This window comes from Macaca fascicularis, chromosome 14 (genome assembly GCF_037993035.2).
Source record: "Macaca fascicularis isolate 582-1 chromosome 14, T2T-MFA8v1.1".
NCBI lineage: Eukaryota > Metazoa > Chordata > Mammalia > Primates > Cercopithecidae > Macaca > Macaca fascicularis.
The window spans coordinates 124,219,507-124,240,361 of record NC_088388.1 but is presented as its reverse complement, the minus strand read 5'-3'; the positions used below and the strand labels follow the sequence as shown (position 1 = coordinate 124,240,361).

At 39.7% G+C, this 20,855-nt stretch overlaps 2 protein-coding genes across 4 annotated transcripts in view; one reads left to right on the top strand and one right to left on the bottom strand.

Annotated features, from left to right (window-relative positions):
• Positions 1-20,855, bottom strand: part of CHEK1 (checkpoint kinase 1) — a 102,717-nt gene that overhangs the window by 43,537 nt on the left and 38,325 nt on the right. The window contains exon 14 of one of the 2 annotated variants that reach the window (XM_065529188.2): positions 5,129-5,147. The exons of the other annotated variant lie outside the window; for it this stretch is intronic. The gene's annotated coding sequence lies outside the window, so the exon portion shown is untranslated. Of the gene's footprint in view, positions 1-5,128; positions 5,148-20,855 lie in introns of those variants that run through there. 2 annotated transcript variants of the gene reach the window in all.
• ACRV1 (acrosomal vesicle protein 1) lies at positions 2,050-10,653 on the top strand. Of its 2 annotated transcripts, none has more exons than XM_005580086.4 (4): positions 2,050-2,101; positions 4,554-5,012; positions 6,453-6,572; positions 10,267-10,653. In XM_005580086.4, the coding sequence occupies exons 1-4, from the start codon at positions 2,050-2,052 to the stop codon at positions 10,389-10,391; spliced, it is 756 nt and encodes a 251-aa protein (XP_005580143.3). In that variant the 3' UTR covers positions 10,392-10,653. The 2 variants fall into 2 exon arrangements, with proteins under 2 accessions (XP_005580143.3, XP_005580141.3); XM_005580084.4 differs by having other exon boundaries at positions 4,554-5,114.

Below are 20,855 nucleotides of genomic sequence, written 5' to 3'. Positions count from 1 at the left end.
TACAGGTAATAACAATGGTTAGCCAGGATGCGGAAACATTGAAACCCTCAGGCACTGCTGGTGAGAATGTAAAATGTTGCAGCCAATTTGAAAAACAGTCTGGACATTCCTCAGGAAATGTTAAAGAGTTACCAAATGACTTCGCAATTATACTCCTAGGTATACATGCAAGATACAGGAAAACTTTTGTCCAAGATCTTGCTTTCTTCAACTGACCAAGAACCTTAATTCAGATTCTTTTCTATAGATTCTCTTACATGATTCTCTATAAATTCTCCTCTATGAGGCAGAGAGAGGCCCCAAAAGGCAATTCATTCCTTCCTTCATTCAGGAAAAGCTTAGCAGGCATGCTGCTAGGTACTAGGACCACAACAATAATCAAGACAGGGTCTCTGCCTTTAAGCTTAGAGTCCAATGCGGGGCACAAACACGAAACAAATAATTATAACAGTGATGAAGCGTTAATCCAAACTGCATCACTTTGTAACTCCCCGCCCCACCACCATTTTGCAGACCTTGGCTAAAGTGAAGCATTCCACGGGGGTTTAGGCCCTTAGAAACAGCCTGTCCAACTGCCTGCCTGACTTTATCACCTTCTGCTGGGAAAAAGTCCAAGGAACATCAGCCTCATATTCTGTGGGAACAAGGGCCAAACTGCCTCATTATGGGAACATCTTACCAACATCTTCCCGGGCAGCAAGCCATATTGCCCAGACCCGTCCTGCTTACACCTACAAGTACCCCAGCCTGTAAGAAGCGGTGGGCACTGGCATTAAGCTAGTCCCCCACCTCTGTAGGTCTTATGCTAGACAGAAAGCCTGGATTTGATGTAGAGCTGCCACTCTCTTTCTTTAACCCTCACCTTCCTTTCAAAATGTAACAATAAGTACATCTATTCTAGATTTAGCATTCAGTGGTATATAAAACAAAGTTGTCCAAGAGAGCTGGGCAGAGAAGTGGCAAGAAATGGAAGCTACCAGATCTTTGAAACTCGATCCCCCATGAGTTCTAGTTTTACACCAAGTGGATGCCTCACTGCATCCATCTTCTCAGCTTGGTCACCCGTTTGGTAGAAGTTGCAGCTCGAAACACAGCTTTCTACCGTCTCTTGACTTCTTTACTCTGCCTGTATCTGTGTAAACTCTCCTCAGTTACCCATTTGAGTTTGCCACCTGATTCCTGCTAAAACCATGGCTGATAAAGCTCTGTATGAAAAGACTATTTACAGAAGTGGGCAAGGTTAAGGAAACAAAAAAAAAAGAGGGAAGTTTGGGCATCCAGGTCTTAGCAACAGCAGGAAACCATTATCATCCCTAGGCCTAAGAGGGCAGGGGGAGAAAAACATATTACTATAGCATGGATGAGAGCTGAAGCCATGGAAGAGAGGACACCCAACAGAAGCTGTCACGTAGTCTCAGCCAGTGTCAACTGTGGCAGGAAGGGAATAGGAAGAACAAATACTCCAATCTCTCTCTCTTTCTCCCCATTCCTCCCTTCCCTCTTCCTCTCCCTCTCTCTTCTCCCCTCCAGTCCTGTATAAACCCAATCTGAAGCCGAATTCAGCTAGCATTCAGGTGATAAAGTCAACAGAGGTCAGCCTTCCAGGGTACAGATCAGAGCCAAGAAAGGCTGATTTAGAAAGCCAAACAGAAAATAATCAACAATCACACTTCATCATCAAAATCACTTTTAAAGAGAGTAGATATCTTTTAAACTTTATTACAAAAAAAAATATGCTTTTTGGTAATACTTTTTTTTTTTTTTTTAAAGATAGGGCACATAGCCCCAACACACCACCCTGCACACAGAAAATACTCATTGGTCTTCACTAGTGAAATAACCAATGGATTGCTAAGGGCCAACTTGCCTGAACAGGCTACACAAGAATCTCAGAGCCCAACCCATTGTGAAGAAACATGGGCTACTTCTGAGGTTCTAGAATTCCCAGAAGCTCTGCTTCAGCACTGGGAGCTTTTGCTCGCAGTTTGCTTCATAGCTCTGTGAAGAAGCTGTGGCCCACACTAGGATCCCCTCTTTTCCTAAACCGAGATGAACATGTTTCTCTTACTAATGAGTCTTTATCTCCTTGGATCTGCCAGAGGTGAGTGTTCGATCTAGGCTTCAGGTAAATACAAAAGGGGTCTCCCGTAAGACATTTCAGGCCTTGAAGAAGGAAGACCAGTCTCTCAGTCATCCAAACCAATTTGAGTCAGAATCAAGAGCAGCTAAACAAGTCCAACTCTGAGAGCTCCTGAACCAGTTGATTTCTCTAGTCACAGCTTTACAGTCAGAGGGTCCCACTGGCCTGGCACAGTCTTGTTTCTCCTTATTTTAGCCACTCAACATTTATACCTGATGCTGCATGAGATGAAAGAATAGGCTTAGGGGTTCTGAAGAAGCCCAATGAAGGTCTGTCCCACCAATTAAATGTGAGGGATCCTTGTGTATTTAATGTGCCAAGGAAAGACAGAGATGGGAAGATGTGATGTGTTCAGAAAACAATCTCAGAACACGACAGAGCTATAGGCCAGAGACTTCATAAGCCTCTTCTTCATGGCTGTGTTCTATCAATCCAGTTTTCTGTATCACCTCTTCTTTCGGGAGCCCCCATTCATGGTGTGCTATGTTCCCTCCTGCCTCCTACAGAAGAAAGAAGCCATGAGCTCTGGGCTTTTAGTGAAATAACAATGTATTTTCTATAATGATGAGTGTCAGAGGTTTTGCTTTTTGCTTTGTTAGACCTTCAAAAATTGACTCAAAAACGTAGATACACAGCTACCAGGTGATAGTATGTGCCAGTCACATGGTGACACAAGACATAAACTATAAGATCAAGAAATTAGCATGATTTTTCATGCTCCTTCCTATATCAGAAACGCTTTATCAAAACTTTTGTTAATTATTGAAAAATCAGTCAAGTAGACAGCATTTATGTGATAAGTTTAAAAAATAAAAACCTCCTAAAAGCTTTACTAACTCTTACCTTTCCTTTATCAACATATTCTCACCCTAGTCATTTAGAATGTCATTGATTATAAGTACTGCACTGTGCCAAGAAAAATGTATCTATCACAAGATTCTTAAAGTTTGAGTACTCTGGGGTTTTAGACTACCTCAGCCTCAAAGATCCAGTAATTCCTCTCAGCTTTTGGCTAGAATTAAATAACTTGGTTGTTGTAGTCTACTTGTCTACTCTAGGTGGTTCAGTTTAATTAAAGAATGATAATCAAATTACCTGTTTGTTGCTTCTGTTCATTTAAATACACTTAAGGAATATTTGTCTGACAGTCAATGATGAGAGACACGGTGGTTCATGCCTTGATCCCAGCACTTTGGGAGGCTGAGGCGGGTGGATCACTTGAGGTCAGGAGTTCGAGACCAGCCTGGCCAACATGGCGAGACCCCGTCTCTACTAAAAATACAAAAATTAGCCAGGTGTGGTGGCGTGCACCTGTAATCCCAGCTACTTGGGAGGCTGAGGCAGGAGAATCACTTGAACCTGGGAGGCAGAGGTTGCAGTGAGCCGAGATCGTGGCAGTGTATTCCAGCCTGGGCAACAGAGCAAGACTCTTATCTTTGAAATGAAAAAAACAAAAACAAAAACAAAAAAAAGAGACGGATTAAAGGTAGAAGAAATTGGCCAGAAAAAAATAACCATCTAAGAGTTCTGTAATTCTCAGTGTGCGGTGGGAAGAAAAGAAAAATAAAATTCATTGAGTACTAGGCAATGGTGCACTTCACAATTAATTTATCTTATTAAGTACTCAGGACAACTCCATGAAGTGAATGTAAATGGTATGTCACAAGGATACAATTCATACATATGTGTGTCTATATATATATATATATATAAATAAAATATGCCTAGATTTTTTTTTATCTTAATAGCTTATAGCAACTTTGACCTCTGAATCCCCAACCTACATGGCTTGGGGAGTGAGTGTGAGAAAAAACTTGACATTACCAAATACAGGTGACTTAATCCCATCTGATAATTTTTGTGGGCTCATACTTGTCATCTTCTGAAGTTTACCCTGTCCAAAGGTTAACTCCTCCACCCTTAATTTAGGTTACAGATACTCAGGTATTGAAAACTACTTGCTTTCTCTCTCCCTCTTCTATCTCCACTCTTGTCTTTCACCCGTAGAGGAATGAGAGGGAGGGTTGGTGGTGAACTTCTGATTCCATCAGTGATGTTACCTTGACTTCCTGATGCTGACTTTGTCAGGGAGGCACATTCATTTTCCTTCAGGTGCTTTTGGTACAGGGATGAGTGGATTCTCCTACGTAGTTCTTAATATTGGGGAACTTAAGATTCTTCCCTTCAATCCCAGAGGTGGCCTCTTTGTGTTTCACTAAACACTTCTGTCCTCCATGGCCTTTTGGGGTACTTAGTTGATTTCTCCCAACATCTGCAGTCTTCAGGTGCCTGATCTAGGCCCATAGGAAACCTAGGAGTCTCATAACATTAGCCTAACTTCATAGGAAGATAGTCTTTATCCCAGTGTCTCTCTCAGCTTCACCATCTCTCTTCTGTTCCTTCTCCATCCCAGGAACATCAGGTCATTCTGATGAGTCTTCTGGCTCCATAGATCATCAAACTTCAGTTCAGCAGCTTTCAGGTGACTTCTTTTCACTTGAAAACCCTTCTGATGCTGAGGCTTTATATGAGACTGCTTCAGGCCTGAACACTTTAAGTGAGCATGGTTCCAGTGAGCATGGTTCAAGAGAGCACACTGTGGCTGAGCACACTCCTGGAGAACACGCCGAGAGCGAGCATGCTTCGGGTGAGCCTGCTGCGACTGGACATGCAGAAGGTGAGCGCACTGTAGGTGAGCAGCCTTCAGGAGAACAGTCTTCCGGTGAACACCTCTCCGGTGAACAGCCTTTGGGTGAGCATGCATCAGGTGAACAGCCTTCAGATGAACAGCTTTCAGGTGAACATGCCTCCGGTGAACAGCCTTCCGGTGAGCACGCCTCAGGTGAACAGCCTTCGGGTGAACAGCCTTCAGGTGAGCACGCTTCAGGTGAACAGTCTTTGGGTGAGCATGCTTTGAGTGAAAAGCCTTCAGGGGAACAGCCTTCAGGTGCACCAATTTCAAGCATATCTACAGGTGAGCCACGTTGGGATGGGTGCCAGTCATTGACTTAAGGTGGGAAATGGGGAACACATCAAGAAAACCCAATTTTAGGGAAGGAGTGCAGAAGAAAGAATTGTTAACACTTCACAAATAGCTCTCTCAAAGACTCTCTAGGTTTCTTCACAATCATACCAAGAGGCAGGATCTAAGTTTTGTGGGAGCCTGAAAGCTAAACGATATGGAGGGCCCTCTGTAAGAAAAATAAAACAAATACAAAATGCCAGCACCCCTCCAACTTCACTCTCCATAAGAAATTATGAATACACAGCCCTTCCAACTTCCCTGGAAGGGGCTCATGAAAGCGCGGAGTTCTGAAGACTAACCTTCATTAGCTTTATGCTAATCCTGCCTCTTAAACCATGCTAGAATGCTATAACTTTACAAATTCGGTAAAGAGATGTGTGCAGCTGGTGGTTCTTTTTGTTTGAACTTGGAATGTAAAGCTATTTTCTGTTAGATCCCGAAATGAGTTCCTAGGACAACTGCTAGTCTGTTGCTCTTAATTAAAAGTGTTTGTTCTGGGAAAGAAAACAAGACCTAAAGTTTGATGCCTCAAGTTATTAACAGACATAGTTCACATTTCACTCTATTGTATACATATCATTATTCTAAATTTTCAGATGAAAGAAGTGAGGCGAATATAGTATGTCCAATGTCACATGGCTAGAAAGTGGCACACCTTGGATTCAAACTTAAGACTGTGCAAAGCCCATCATCTTTCCCCTTCTTTATGCTTCCCAAACTGGGGGATTAGCAGTAGAGATAGTAAAAGAGACAACATGGGACGTATTTCAAAGAGTGTGCCGTTAGTGACCTTCAGTAAGGTCAATTTGAAAATGGAGAAGGATGCAGACTCTTCACGGGGTTTGCAATGTTAGAGCATTCTAACATAGCTTATTAATCGGTCAAATATGACTCCAAGTGTTTGTGCCTTGTGGGTGAGAGTATGGTGGGGAGTACAAAAGGGAGATGAAAATCACACATAGGTTTTACTCCTACGGTGTCACATGACAGAGGGCATCTAACGATAAATGCCCAGGAAGTCAATGTGGATATGGACTGAGGTAAAAATATTAGAGAGAGACATTTGGGATTCATCAGCAATGAGGGTCAGAGATGAAGAAGTAAGAATGACGGAATTTTCTCTGGCACAGGTCTATCAGACACAGGGCCCTCAGATCCCCAACAAGAACTAAGAAATAAATGTGTAGTATCCATGCCACCTATTGCCCATTACCCCTCCCAGATGTGAATCACGGCTACACATCTGGTCCACAAGGAAATGTCATCAGGCTTATCTTAAATTTTCAGGCACAATATTAAATTGCTACACATGTGCTTATATGAATGATCAAGGAAGATGTCTTCGTGGAGAGGGAACCTGCATCACTCAGAATTCCCAGCAATGCATGTTAAAGAAGATCTTCGAAGGTATATGGGGACTTCATGAGGCAATCTCTGCCTAAGAACACATCAACTTACTTCTGATAGGGGGCAGTTGGAGTGACAGGGGCCCAGGAAAGAATCAAGGAACCTGAAGATTCAGAACTTTATTTTTTCAAGGACTAAGAACAGAATCCCTTGCTGGGTGAGGTGGCTCATGCCTATAATCCCAGCACTTTGGGGGGCCAAGGTAGGAGGATCACTTGAGGTCAGAAGTTCCAGACCAGCCTGGCCAACATGGTAAAACCCCATCTCTACTAAAAATACAAAAACTAGCCAGGCGTGGTGGTGGGCACCTGTAATCCCAGCTAGTTGGAGGCTGAGGCAGGAGAACTGCTTGAACCCAGGAGGCGGAGGTTGCAGTGAGCCGAGATCATGCCATTGCACTCCAGCCTGGGAGACAAGAGTGAAACTCCAACTAAAAAAAACTAAAGAAAGAAAATAAAGAATAGAATCCCAGGTTGAGATGAAGAGATACATGCCCTTCCCATTAGGCCTAAGAGAAGGCAGGGAGACTAGCTGTCTCTTCCTATTAAAGCAATGTGTCGATTGCTCCATGAGCCATTGAGACACTGACTGTAAGCTACAGCTATATATTCCTGGGACCGAGCACAATGTAAAGTACATGGTAGGCATTTAGTAAATACTGAATGGATAAACAAATAAACAACTGTCTACAAGTCTGTGTTCACAGGTTACCAGACCTGTCCGAGTATATTCCCACACCTCTCCACCCGTATTCTCAGTTCCTCATCCCTAAAATAAGGGATCCTGGTTATTTCCATCCCAGGAACCACACAGCCTGACTCCTCTTGTAGTTTTTCTTTTCCCTCACTAGAAATGTCATTTCCTCATTTCTACACGCATGCATTCATCCACCATCACTCGGAAAACATTAATGACACGTACCATAAGCCCCTACAGAAAGATGACTCAAATATAGACTGTGTACAAAGAGATTATTATGTTATAATGTAAGAAATAAGAAATAATATCACAAGGGAGAAAATGGTGTCTTAAGAAAGGCACGTATAAAGTGCAGAGAGTTCAGGGAAAGGGAAGATTAGAGGTGTAGAGAAGTATGGGGAGAAGGTGGTATTCAGAAAAGGCTTTGAGGGAACATTTACGATTTGGGCCAGTAGTCCTCAATCTTGTTTGCACATTACAATCACCTGAGCAGCTTTTAAAAAATCCTAATATTCAGGCTACACCAAAGCAATTAAACCAGAATCTCTGGGGATAGAATCCAGGCATCAGTATTTTTTAAAAGGCTCCTAGACAATTCCGATGTGCAGTCAAGATTAAAGAGATACTGATTTAGTCATACTGCAATGGTTGATGGATATTCCAGAGACAGGGAATTATGAAAGCAAAAGTCAGAAAAGTGCAGGATGTAAATAGGAAAAAGAACAAAGAATTTTTCGAGGATGGTGAGCAGAGACATAGAAGATAAACTTGGAAAGGTTGACTGGAGCCAGTTGATACAAGAGCTTCAGTGTCAGTTAAAAAGAGTTTGAATTTAATAGTTCTCCTTTACTTATTGCTCCCAGACAGTATGATATACACTTTAAAATACACTTTCTCATTTAATCCTCACAAAGTAGGAATTTTTTATTTCTGTTAACAGAAAGGGAACAAATTTAGAAAAGAGAAACAGCTTGCCTGGACATGTTACTAGGACTAGGCAGAGCCAATAGCCCATCCAGGTTGGTCAAAGCGCTTCTTCAGGAAGATTACCTTAGAAGCAAGTTACAGTGGACACAAGAGAACCTGTTAAAGGGCTATTGTAATGTTTCAGTAAAAAGTAATAGGAGTGACTGATGGAAAGACGTATTAACATCTCTCCCATGTCTTTTCACTCATTCTGCATCCCTGTTTACACTCTACACTTACTCCAGCTACGCAAGTCACCATTTCCTGAACAGTTTCATGTTTTCATGTTTTTTCTCCAATTATGCTTCAGCGTGAAATTATCCTCTTTCCCTTCTATACTAATCAAAATGCTACCAGTTCTTCATAGCTTAGTTCAATATCACTTCCTTCCTAAGAATTTCCTTGATAATATGCCCCCCTTAATCAAAATACCAAAATTAATCACTTATTTGCCAGCATAGCATATAACATGGTTTTTCCATTTCATGTCATAATTCGCTATTTTTTTTTTAAATCTCTCTCAGCTCTTGACATCAAATGTTATTAATCTTTGCATTCTCCAGAGTCTAGCATAGTTCCTTACTAGGTCCCTTTATTTATTTATTTTTTTTTTGAGATGGAGTCTTGCTGTCTGCTCAGCCTGGAGTGCAGTGGCATGATCTCAGCTCGCTGCAACCTCTGCCCCCAAGGCTCAAGCGATTCTCCTGCCTCACCCTCCTGAGTAGCTGGGATCACAGGCGCCTGCCACTAAGGCCGGCGAATTTCTGCAGTTTTAGTAGAGACAGTGTTTCACCATGTTGGCCAGGCTGGTCTCGAACTCCTGGCCTCAAGTGATCGACCCACCATGGCCTCCCAAAGTGCTGGGATTACAGGTATAAGCCACCACTCCCGGCCAAATGTTTGATAAATGGAAACTGAGTGACAGAAACAACCTAGATTACAAGTAGAACTGACAGAACTTCACAACAAATTGGATGGAAAAAGCAAAGGGAAGAATCAGAGATGACAGAGGTTTTGAAGGAGTGGTATAAGAAGTATATAAAGGAAACTCACAAGAACAAGCAGGTTTGGGGAGGAAGGTAATGAGTTTCATTTTGGGCGCAGTAAGTTTTAGATGCCCTTAACATATTGGCATGGAGGTGATCATCAGTTAGCTGGTAATGTGAGAATCCAACTTGGGAGAGCAGAAATAATTGGATCCAGAGGAGTAGATGAGCAGTGGGGAAGACCTCGTCAGGAGCAGAGAGTATCAAGAAGGGGTATAGTTTCAGGCCAGGTGCAGTGGCTCACGCCTATAATCCCAGCACTTTGGGAGGCCAAGGCGGGTGGATCACAAGGTCAGCAGTTCGAGATCAGCCTGACTAACATGGTGAAACCCTGTCTCTACTAAAAATACAAAAATTAGCCAGGTGTGCGCCTGTAGTCCCAGCTACTCAGGAGGCTGAGGCAGGAGAATCGCTTGAACCCTGGAGGCAGAGGTTGCAGTGAGCCGAGATTGCATGACTGCACTCCAGCCTGGGCGACAGAACAAGACTATCTAAAAAAAAAAAAAAACGAAACAGGGTGTAGTCTACACTATGATATGCAAGCAAAGAGGTTAAAAAAAGTCCTGAGAAAAGGCTGCAGAATTTGATGAATAGATCTCTATGACCTTTGAGAGAGAAGTTTCAGCATAGTAGGGTCATGATTCCGGGTGTGAGGGGCCAAGGTGAAGGGATAGGCAGACTCTGGGAAGGCTGTAGTGAAAGGAAGGATAGTGCTAGGAGAGTAGCACAATTAAGAGAAAGTATTTTAAATTTGTATCCTTGTAAACCAAAAGGAGTCCATTGAAAGATACTGATAAGAAAGGAGTGGGCAACTGACGGGGGGCAAGGTCCCAGAGGAAGCAAAGAGAAGAGGAGAAGGGATAATGTACAAGTGGAGGTCTTGGCCATCCTGCATGGAGACATTGAGCATCACAGATAAAGGCTAAGGTTGGAAGACAAAGAGGACAGTTTTCTGCTCACTAGTCTGTCTCTGTTCCTTTCAGGTGGAAAACTCCAATTCATGGTTCAAGGGTGTGAGAACATGTGCCCATCTATGAACCTCTTCTCCCATGGAACCAGGATGCAAATTATATGCTGTCGGAATCAATCTTTCTGTAATAAGATCTAGAAGCCTGGGCCTTTGCTTGTTTTGACTCAGGCAGTAAAAAGTCTCCATCATTCTATTTGGCTCATTTCATATTTAGTTCCTTCCCCAGTCAACAACTGACCACGTCTGCCTCTGCCTGAGCATTAGGATGTTCAAACATCCTATCTTTCTTCTTCTATTCATGCTTTTATCCATTCTTCTCTGTCCTATCTTCCCTGCTCCAACTCTATCTCTCAATATTCCTGATTTTTTTTTTCAATAAATTTCAAAAATTTATTGAAAAGCACACAGGCTCAAGATAGACTTTTTTTTCTCCATTAATCTAGTAGTAGGGTCAACATGCAGCTTCCTTCCATGCTGACACTAAAGTGGGTGCATTTTGTAAGCATTCTATATTTATGAAAGTAAAGGAGTCTCCAAGGACAGAGACAACAAAGAGGAATGCAAAGTAGGTATTAATCTTTTACAGGGTGTAAAAAACGTTGCAGGTACTTCTGACACCCCTACTTTTCCATCCCTACACACTCTTCCATTTATTATGGCATACAAAAACTCAACACTTCTTTGGCTCTTGAGAGTTTCCAGTCTTCAGTAGTCCACTACTAACGTAGTAATAGTACAATGATTCCTTATTTGCTATATATTATAGCAGTTCATAATGCTTAAATAATTTTTTTCACACACAATGTTACTGAATCATCTATTCAGGACAGGAAGGCAAATGGAAATACTAAACCGTCCCTCACTCATATAAGTGTTATGTTCTTCAAGGTGTTTTCACATACATGGTCTCATCTGATCCTCAGGAAAGAGCCCAAAGGGGTAGACAGCAAAGATGGCATCATCCTTTTTTACAAATAAGGAAATGTGACACAGAGATGTTTCCTTTATTCATACTCCCTGTTGTTCCAAATTTACCAAGGTTACAGAGCTAGAGAGAGTTATAGGCAGATTCCACAACCAAATCTGCATGACCTAAATCTAAGCCGTCTCCACCACAATGAAAGTAGCCAGAATGGTTCTAAGAACTCTTAGAACAGTACAACAAGAAGTCAAGTCAATTTTACCATATATAAAATTTAAAATTTTAACATATATACACATCATGACCCCTTCCCAAAAATATACTGGTAACAAGCTCTTCACTGGCAATAATGGTAAACTGGAAGAAAATGGAACATCTTCAAACTTCCGAATGAAAATTATTTTGAACTTATACTCATATCCCTAGATAAAATAGTATAGAAAAATAAAATCCCCAAACCAGGAACTAAAATCCCAAATGAATTTTCAACTTGGCCAGAAGGGAAATGAAAGCTTGCCAACATCGTCAACACTAATTTCTCTTGTTTTGAAGGGAGAAGATAATAGTCTATTAGGTATAGGTGATGAGAGAAAAATGTAAGTTCAAACATGTTGTTAAAATTTAAGGAGCCAGGCATGATGGCTCACATCTGTAATCCCAGTGCTTTGGGAGGGTGAGGCAGGAAAATCATTTGAGATCAGCTTGGGCAACACAGCAAGACCCTATCTCTATAAAAAGTTAAAAAATTAGCTGAGTATGATGGTTCATGTCTATAGGCCTACCTACTTGGGAGGCTGAGGTGGGATAATCACTTGAGCCCAGGAGTTCAAATACAGCCTGGGCAACACAGTGAGACTCATCTTAAAAAAAATTTAAGGGTAGGAAAATTCTGGCTTCCATTTATAGTGGAATAATTTGAAGTAACCCTCTCACAGATAACAATTATATGTTCTGGACAAAACATAAAAAAATGATTTGAAAGCTCCTCCAAACCACTAAAAAGAGAAGATGTGTGAGCTTATGCTTGAGGTTACTTCTCAATCCATGCATCACAGGCTGGCAAAAAGCCACTGGTTTGAGGTTTCAGAGAACATAGGTTGGGGCTAGCAGAGCAGCTGCAAAATTAGGGGGTACTCCTGAAAAGAAGACAGCCACAGAGAAGCCTCTAAATGTGAGGATAACCTCTGACCAAATTCTTGTCTGGTCACTGACTCCAAGAGGCTCAAAAACAATAACATCAGGGCCGGGCGCGGTGGCTCACGCCTGTAATCCCAGCACTTTGGGAGGCTGAGGCAGGCGGATCATGAAGTCAGGAGATCAAGACCATCCCGGCTAACATGGTGAAACCCTGTCTCTACTAAAAATACATTAAAAAAAAAAAATTAGCTGGGCGAGGTGGCAGACACCTGTAGTCCCAGCTACTTGGGAGGTTGAGGCAGGAGAATGGCATGAACCCGGGAGGTGGAGCTTGCAGTGAGCCCAGATCATGCCACTGCACTGCAGCCTGGGCGACAGAGCAAGACTCCGTCTCAAAAAAAAAAAAAAAAAAAGAAAAAAAAAAAATCTGAAAGCTGAAAAAACAGGGCAGAGATTTTAGCTTCTGTCCACATTAAAGGAGACAGACCTAATGGAACAAAAGTCAGTACTCTTCAGAGGAACATAAAGAGTCCAGAATCTCTACAATTCCTCATTTACTATGTCTACTATGTAATAAAAAATTGTTATACATAGAAAAAGCAGGGAATTGTGACCCATAGCCAAGAAAAAAAGCAGTCTATAGACCTTAACCCCCAAATGAATCACAGGTATTGGAATAAAGTGAACAAAGGCAATAAACAGCTATTACATTCAAGAATGTAAAGGAAAATAGTGTCATATGAATAAACAGGCAATGAATCTTAACATAGATACTGAAACTATAAAAATGAACCAATGGAAATTATTGTATTTATTGCACTAAGAAGTGCAATAATTGAGAAAAATCCCCACATGGTTTAATAGCATATTGGAGACCATGTTTAGTCACCAAATTTGAAGACAGATCAATAGTAACTATCGAATCTAAAGAACACAGGAAAAGAATTAAAGAAAATAAAGCTTCAATGAATTGTGGAACATAAATAATAAGATATCGTAGTCAATAAGAAAGAGATGAGACAGAAAAAGGCATTTAAATAAATAATAACTAAATTTTGCCAAATTGGGTGAAAAACATAAACTTATAAATCTCAGAAGCTCAATAAACCCAAGCCAGGATAAATACAAAGAAATATACCTAGGCACCACCGGGCGCAGTGGCTCATGCCTGTAATCCCAGCACTTTGGGAGGCTGAGGCGGGTGGATCACGAGGTAAGCAGTTCGAGACTAGCCTGGTCAACATGGTGAAATCCCATCTCTACCAAAAAAATACAAAAATTAGCCAGGCGTAGTGGTGGGCACCTGTAATCCCAGCTACTCGGGAGGCTGAGGCAGGAGAATCACTTAAACCCAGGAAGGTTGCAGTGAGCCGAGACCGTGCCATTGCACTCCAGCCTGGGCGACAGAGCGAGACTCCATCTCAAAAAAAAAAAAAAGAAAAAAAAAGACATTATTAGAACTGATAAAATTTGAATATGGACCTTGAACTAGACAATAGTGTTATATCAATGTTAAATACCCTCATTTCTGTTAACTAAACTAGGTTGTCTATGAGAAGGTCTTTTTATTCTAAGGAAATACATATTGAATTAATTAGATACTAGCAACTGAGACTTAATGATGAGACTTAACTGAGACTTAATGATGGGATACATTATTTGGACTAATCCTTACAATGAAAATAGTAACTTAAAAATCAGCCGGGTGTGGTGGCTCACGCCTGTAATCCCAGCACTTTTTGGGAGGCTGATGTGGGCGGATCACTTGAGGTCAGGAGATAGAGACCAGCCTGGCCGACACGGTGAAACCCTGTCTCATCCAAAAATACAAAAATTAGCCGGGCATGGTGGCACGCACCTGTAATTCCAGCTACTTGGGAGGCTGAGACACAAGAATTGCTTGAATCTGGGAGGCAGATGTTGCAGTGAACTGAGATCATGCCACTGCTCTCCAGTCTGTGTGACAGAGTGAGACTCTGTCTCAAAAACAAAAAACTTAGTACTGGAAGTCCTAGCCAGAGCAATGAGGCAAGAAAAAGAAATGAAAGTCACTCAAATAGGGAAAGAAATAAAACTATCTCTCTTTACCGACAATATGAGTCCATACATAAAAAACCCTAAGAATCTGACACAAGGCTCCTGGAATTGACTAAATAAATGTACAACAATCACTAGCATTTTTATAAAACAATAGTGTTCCAGCTGAGAACCAAGTCAAGAGCAGAATCTCATTTACAATAGTCATAAAAAATATGAAATACCTAAGAATTCATCTAACCAAGAAGGTAAACAATACAAGTTCTCCTACTGAAAGAAATCAGAAACAACACAAATAAATGGAAAAATATTCCATGCTCATGGACTGGAAAAATCAATACAGTTAAAATGGCCATAATACCAAAGTGATTTACGAAGACAACACTATCCCTACCAAAATACTCATATCATTTTCCACATAATTAGAAAAATTTATTCTGAATTCATTTGGAACCAAAAAAGAGCCTGAATAACAGAAGCAATACTAAGCAAAAAGAACAAAGCCAGAGGCATCACACTGCCTGACTTCAAGCCATACTCTAAGGCTACAGTAATCAAAACAGCATGGTCAAAAACAACAGAGGTCGGCGAGGCTGCAGAGAAAAGGGAACACTGTAGCTGGGAATGCAAACTAGTTCAGCCACTATGGAAAGCAGTTTGGCGATTTTGCAAAAAACTTAAAATAGAATTATTCAACTCAGAAATCCCACTACTAGGTATATACCCCAAATAAAATATTCTACCAAAAGGACACATGCACCCATATGCTTAATGCAGCACTATTCACAATAGCAAAGACATGGACTCAACTTAAGTGCCCATCAATGGTGGACTGGATAAAGAAAATATGGTATACATTCACAAAGGAATAATATGCAGTCATGAAAAAGAATGAAATAATGACCTTTTCAGCAACATGGATGGAGCAGGAGGCCTTTATCCTAAGTGACCTAATGTAAGAAGAGAAAACCAAATACAACATGTTCTCATTTGTAAGTGGAAGCTAAATATGGAGTATACATGAATGTAAAGATAAGAACAATAGACAGTGGGGATCAATAGCTAGGAGAGAGAGAGAGAGAGGGGAAAGGGCTGAAGATCTGTTGGGTACTATGCTTACTGGCTTGGTGAGAGGATCACTGGGACCCTAAGTCTCAGCATCGTGAAATTATCCCATGTAATAAACTGGCATGTGTACCCTTTAATCTATAACAAAGATAAATTTTTCTTTAAAAAAAAAAAAAACAAACAAAACCAAAACAACAACAAAGAAGTTGGCTGAATGGATTGAAAAAAGAAATCAAGATTCAACTACATCCTGCCCCCAAGAAACTCACTTTAACTACGAAGATACATATAAACTGAAAGCGAAGAGTTGGAGAAATATATGCCAAGTAAACAGAAAGCAAAAAACAGCAGGAGTACCTGTATTTATATCAAATAGACTTCAAGTGAAAACTGTAAAAGGAAATAAAGAACATCCTTACAGATTGTTAAAGAGGTCAATATAGCAAGAGAAATAAAAATAGTAAATATACATGTACCCAGCACCATAGCACCTAAATATATAAAGCAAATATTACTAGATCTAAAGGAAGAGACCGACTGCAGTACAGTAATATTAGGGGCCGTCAAAGACCCACTTCGGCAGTGAACAGATCATCCAGATCATCAAAGAAACATCAGAGGTAAATTACACTTTAGACCAAACAGATCTAACAGACATTGATAGAACATTTCCTCCAACTACTGCAGAATACATATTCTTGTCATCACATATGGAACACATTTCAAGTCAGACCATATGAGAGGCCACAAAACAAGTCTCAACAAATTCAAAAAAGTCAAAATCATATCAAGTATACTGCCCAACCACACTGGAATAAAACTAGAAATCAACAATAAAAGGAACTTTGGAAGTTGTACAAATACATGAAAATTAAACAATGTGCTTCTGAAAGACCAATAAGTTAAAAAAAAATTAGAAGTAAAACTAAAAATTTCTTAAAACAAATGAAAATGGAAACACTACATCAAAACCTATGGGATCCAGCAAAAGTCGCACTAAAACGGAAATTTGTAGCAATAAATGCTTACATAAAAAAATAGAAAAAAACACCTAAAAATGCACCTCAAGGAACTAAAACAAAGAAACAAATTTTTTTAAAAAAATCAAATCCAAAGTTAAGAGAAGCAAAGAAATAAAGATCAAGGTAGAAATAAATAAATAAATAAATAAATAAATTTAGACAAAAGTGCATAAGATAAAACAAAAAGTTGTTTTTTGGAAAAGATCAACAAGATGCAAGAAATCAAAAAAAAAAAAAAAAAAAAAGAAAAGAAAAGAAAAAAAAACAAACAAAAGTGAAGACCCAAATAAATAAAATCAGAGATGAAAAAGGAAAAATGACAACTAGTACCACAGAAACACAAAAGATCATTAGTCATCATGATAGTCATCATGAACAACTATATGCCAAAAAATTGGAAAAGCTAGAAGACATGGATAAATTCCTGGATACAAACAACCTATCAAGATTGAACCATGAAGAAATGGAAAACCTGAACATATCAATGATGAGTAGCAAGATCAAAGCAGTAATAAAAAGTCTTCCATCAAAGAAAAGCTCAGTTTTCTGTCCTTGCGATAGTTTGCTGAGAATGATGGTTTCCAGCTGCATCCATGTCCCTACAAAGGACATGAACTCATCTTTTTTTATGGCTGCACAGTATTCCATGGTATATATGTGCCACATTTTCTTAATCCAGTCTGTCATTGATAGACATTTGAGTTGGCTCCAAGTCTTTGCTATTGTGAATAGTGCTGCAATAAACATATGTGTGCATGTGTCTTTATAGCAGCATGACTTATAATCCTTTGGGTATATTCCCAGTAATGGGATGGCTAGGTCAAACGGTAATTCTAGTTCTAGATCCTTGAGGAATTGCCACACTGTCTTCCACAATGGTTGAACTAGTTTACAATCCCACCAACAGTGTAAAAGTGTTCCTATTTCTCCACATCCTCTCCAGCACCTGTTGTTTCCTGACTTTTTAATGATCGCCGTTCTAACTGGTGTGAGATGGTATCTCACTGTGGTTTTGATTTGCATTTCTCTGATGGCCAGTGATGATGAGCATTTTTTCATGTGTCTGTTGGCTGCATAAATGTCTTCTTTTGAGAAGTGTCTGTTCATATCCTTTGCCCACTTTTTGATGGGGTTGTTTGATTTTTTTCTTGTAAATTTGTTTAAGTTATTTGTAGATTCTGGATGTTAGCCCTTTGTCAGATGGGCAGATTGCAAAAATTTTCACCCATTCTGTAGGTTGCCTGTTCACTCTGATGGTAGTTTCTTTTGCTGTGCAGGAGCTCTTTAGTTTAATTAGATCCCATTTGTCAATTTTGGCTTTTGTTGCCATTGCTTTTGGTGTTTTAGACATGAAGTCCTTGCCCATGCCTATGTCCTGAATAGTATTGCCTAGGTTTTATTCTAGGGTTTTTATGGTTTTAGGTCTGACACTTAAGCATGTTCTCACTCATAGGTGGGAACTGAATAAGTGGAACACTTGGACACAGGGTGGGGAACATCACACACCGGGTCCTATTGTGGGGAGCAGGGGAGGGATAACATTAGGAGATATACCTAATGTAAATGACGAGTTAGTGGGTGCAGCACACCAACATGGCACATGTATACATATGTAACAAACTTGCACGTTGTGCACATGACCCTAGAACTTAAAGTATAATAATAAAGAAACAAAACAAACAACCAACAACAACAACAAAAAAAAACAAAGAAAAGCTCAGGGCCTGATGGATTCACTGCTGAATTCTATCAAACATTTGAAGAACAACTAATATCAATTCTACTCTAACTACTCAAAAAAGCCAAGAGGAGGGAATACTTTCAAACTGAATTTACCAGGCCAGCACTACCATAATACCAAAATCAGGCAAAGACGTAACATAAAAAGAAAATTACAGGCCAATATCCCTGATAAATATAGATGCAAAAATCGTCAACAAAATACTATAAAACAGAATAAAAAAAATGCATTAAAAAGATCTTCCCCATGATCAGGTAGAATTCATCCCAGGGATGTAAGGATAGTTCAACATATGCAAATCAATAAACATGACATATCAACATCAAGGACAGAAACCAAAACAACAACAACAAAGAACAAAGCTGGAGATATCATACCACCTGACTTCAAATTATACTACAAAGCTATAGTAACCAACAGACCGATACCGGAATACAGATACATGTGTAGACCAATGAAACAGAATAGAGAACCCAGAAATAAATCCACATTTTTATAGCTAACTCATTTTCAACAAAGATGCCAAGAATCTACGCTGGGGACAGTCTCTTCAATAAATGATTCTAGAAAAACTGGATATCCATAGGCAAAAGAACGAAACTAGATCCCTATCTTTCACCATACACACACACACACACACAAGAACAACTGAAAATGGATTAAAGGTCTAAATGTAGGACCTGCAGCTATAAAACTACTAGAAGAAAACATTTGGAAAACACTAAGAGGACACGGGTCTGGGTTTCAAAGGTTTTTCTGTGGAAGACATCACAAGTACAGGCAACAAAAGCAAAAATAAACAGAATTGTATCAAGCTAAAACATTTCTGCACAGCAAAAAAAAAAAAAAAAAAAAAAAAAAAAAAAAATCAGAATGAAGAGACAACCAACAGAATGGGAGAAAATATTTGCAAAGTATCCATCTGACAAGGGACTAATAACCAGAATTCATATGGAACTCAGACAACTCAGTAGCAAATAAAACAAATCTGATTTTAAAATGGGCTAAAGAACTGAACAGACATTTCTCAAAGGACATACAAACGGCCAATAGGTATATGAAAAAATGTTCGGCCAGGCGTGGTGGCTCACACCTGTAATCCCAGCACTTTAGGAGGCTGAGATGGGTGGATCACTTGAGGAGTTCCAGACCAGCCTGTCCAACATGGTAAAACCCCGTCTCTACTAAAAATACAAAAAATTAGCCAGGCATAGTGGCAGGCGCCTGTAATCCCAGCTACTTGGGAGGCTGAGGTAGGAGAATTGCTTGAACCCAGGTGGAGGTTGCAGTGAGCTGAGATCGCTCCACTGCACTCTAGTCTGGGCAACAGAGTGAGACTCTGTCTCAAAAAAAAAAAAAAAAAAAAAAATATATATATATATAGTTCCACATGACTAATCAGCAGGGAAATGCATGTCAATACCACACTGAGATATCTCTCCTGTTAAAATGGCTATTATTCTGGAGGCATCACACTACCTCACTTCAAACTATACTGCAAGGCTGCAGTAACCAAAACAGCATAGCACTAAGTACAAAAGCAGACACATAGACTTGTGGAACAGAATAGAGAGCACAGAAGTAATGCTGCACACCTACAACCATCTGATCTTTGACCAAGTGGACAAAAACAAGCAAGGGTAAAAGGACTCAAATGGAAAGTGGATTCAAACAAGCAATGGAAAAAGGACTCAATAAATGATGCTGCAATAACTGACTACCCATATGCAGAAGACTGAAGCTGGACTCCTTTCTTGTACCACAAACAAAAATCAAGTCAAGATGAATTAAAGACTTAAATATAAAACTAAAACCATAAAAACCCTGGAAGATAACCCAGGAAATACCATTTTGACATAGGCCCTGGCAAAGATTTTATGATGAAGACATGAAAAGCAATTGTAACAAAAACAAAAATTGACAAATGAGACCTAATTAAACTAAAGAGCTTCTGCATGGCAAAAGAAACTATCAACAGAGTAAAGAGACAATCTATGGAAAGGAAGAAAATATTTGCAAACCACGCATTCAACAAAGGTCTAATATCCAGAATCTACAAGGAACTTAAATTAACAAGAAACATAAATATACAAAAATAAATACAAATTAAAACTGCTCTCTAATATTAAATTTAAAAAAAGCAATTCAGTGGAGGAAAGATAGCCTTTTCAACAAATGGTGGAGCAACTTAAGATTCAGAGGCAAAAAAATGGAATTCAATCTAAGGTTCATACCTATATGAAAATTAATTTGAAACGCTTCAGTCTTAAACTGTAAAAATTTAACAAAAAACGCTGGAAAAAATCTTCAGAATCTAGGCTTATTCTAGGATAGACACCAGAAACATGATCCATATAAGAAAAAATTGGTAAATAGGATTTCATTGAAATTAAAAACTTCTGCCCCATAAAGCACCCTGTTAATAGGATAAAAAGATAAGCAACAGAATGGGAGACTGTATTTACAAACGACATATTTGACAAAGGACTAGTATCTAGACTACATAAGTAACTTTAAAAACTCAGTGTAAACAAATCTAATCAGAACACTGAAGAGATAGTTCACCAAAGATACATAGATGGCAAACGAGTATATGAAAAGCTGTTCAACATCATTACCCACTAGGGAAATGCAAATTCAAATCACAATGAGATATTACTACATGCCTATCAGAA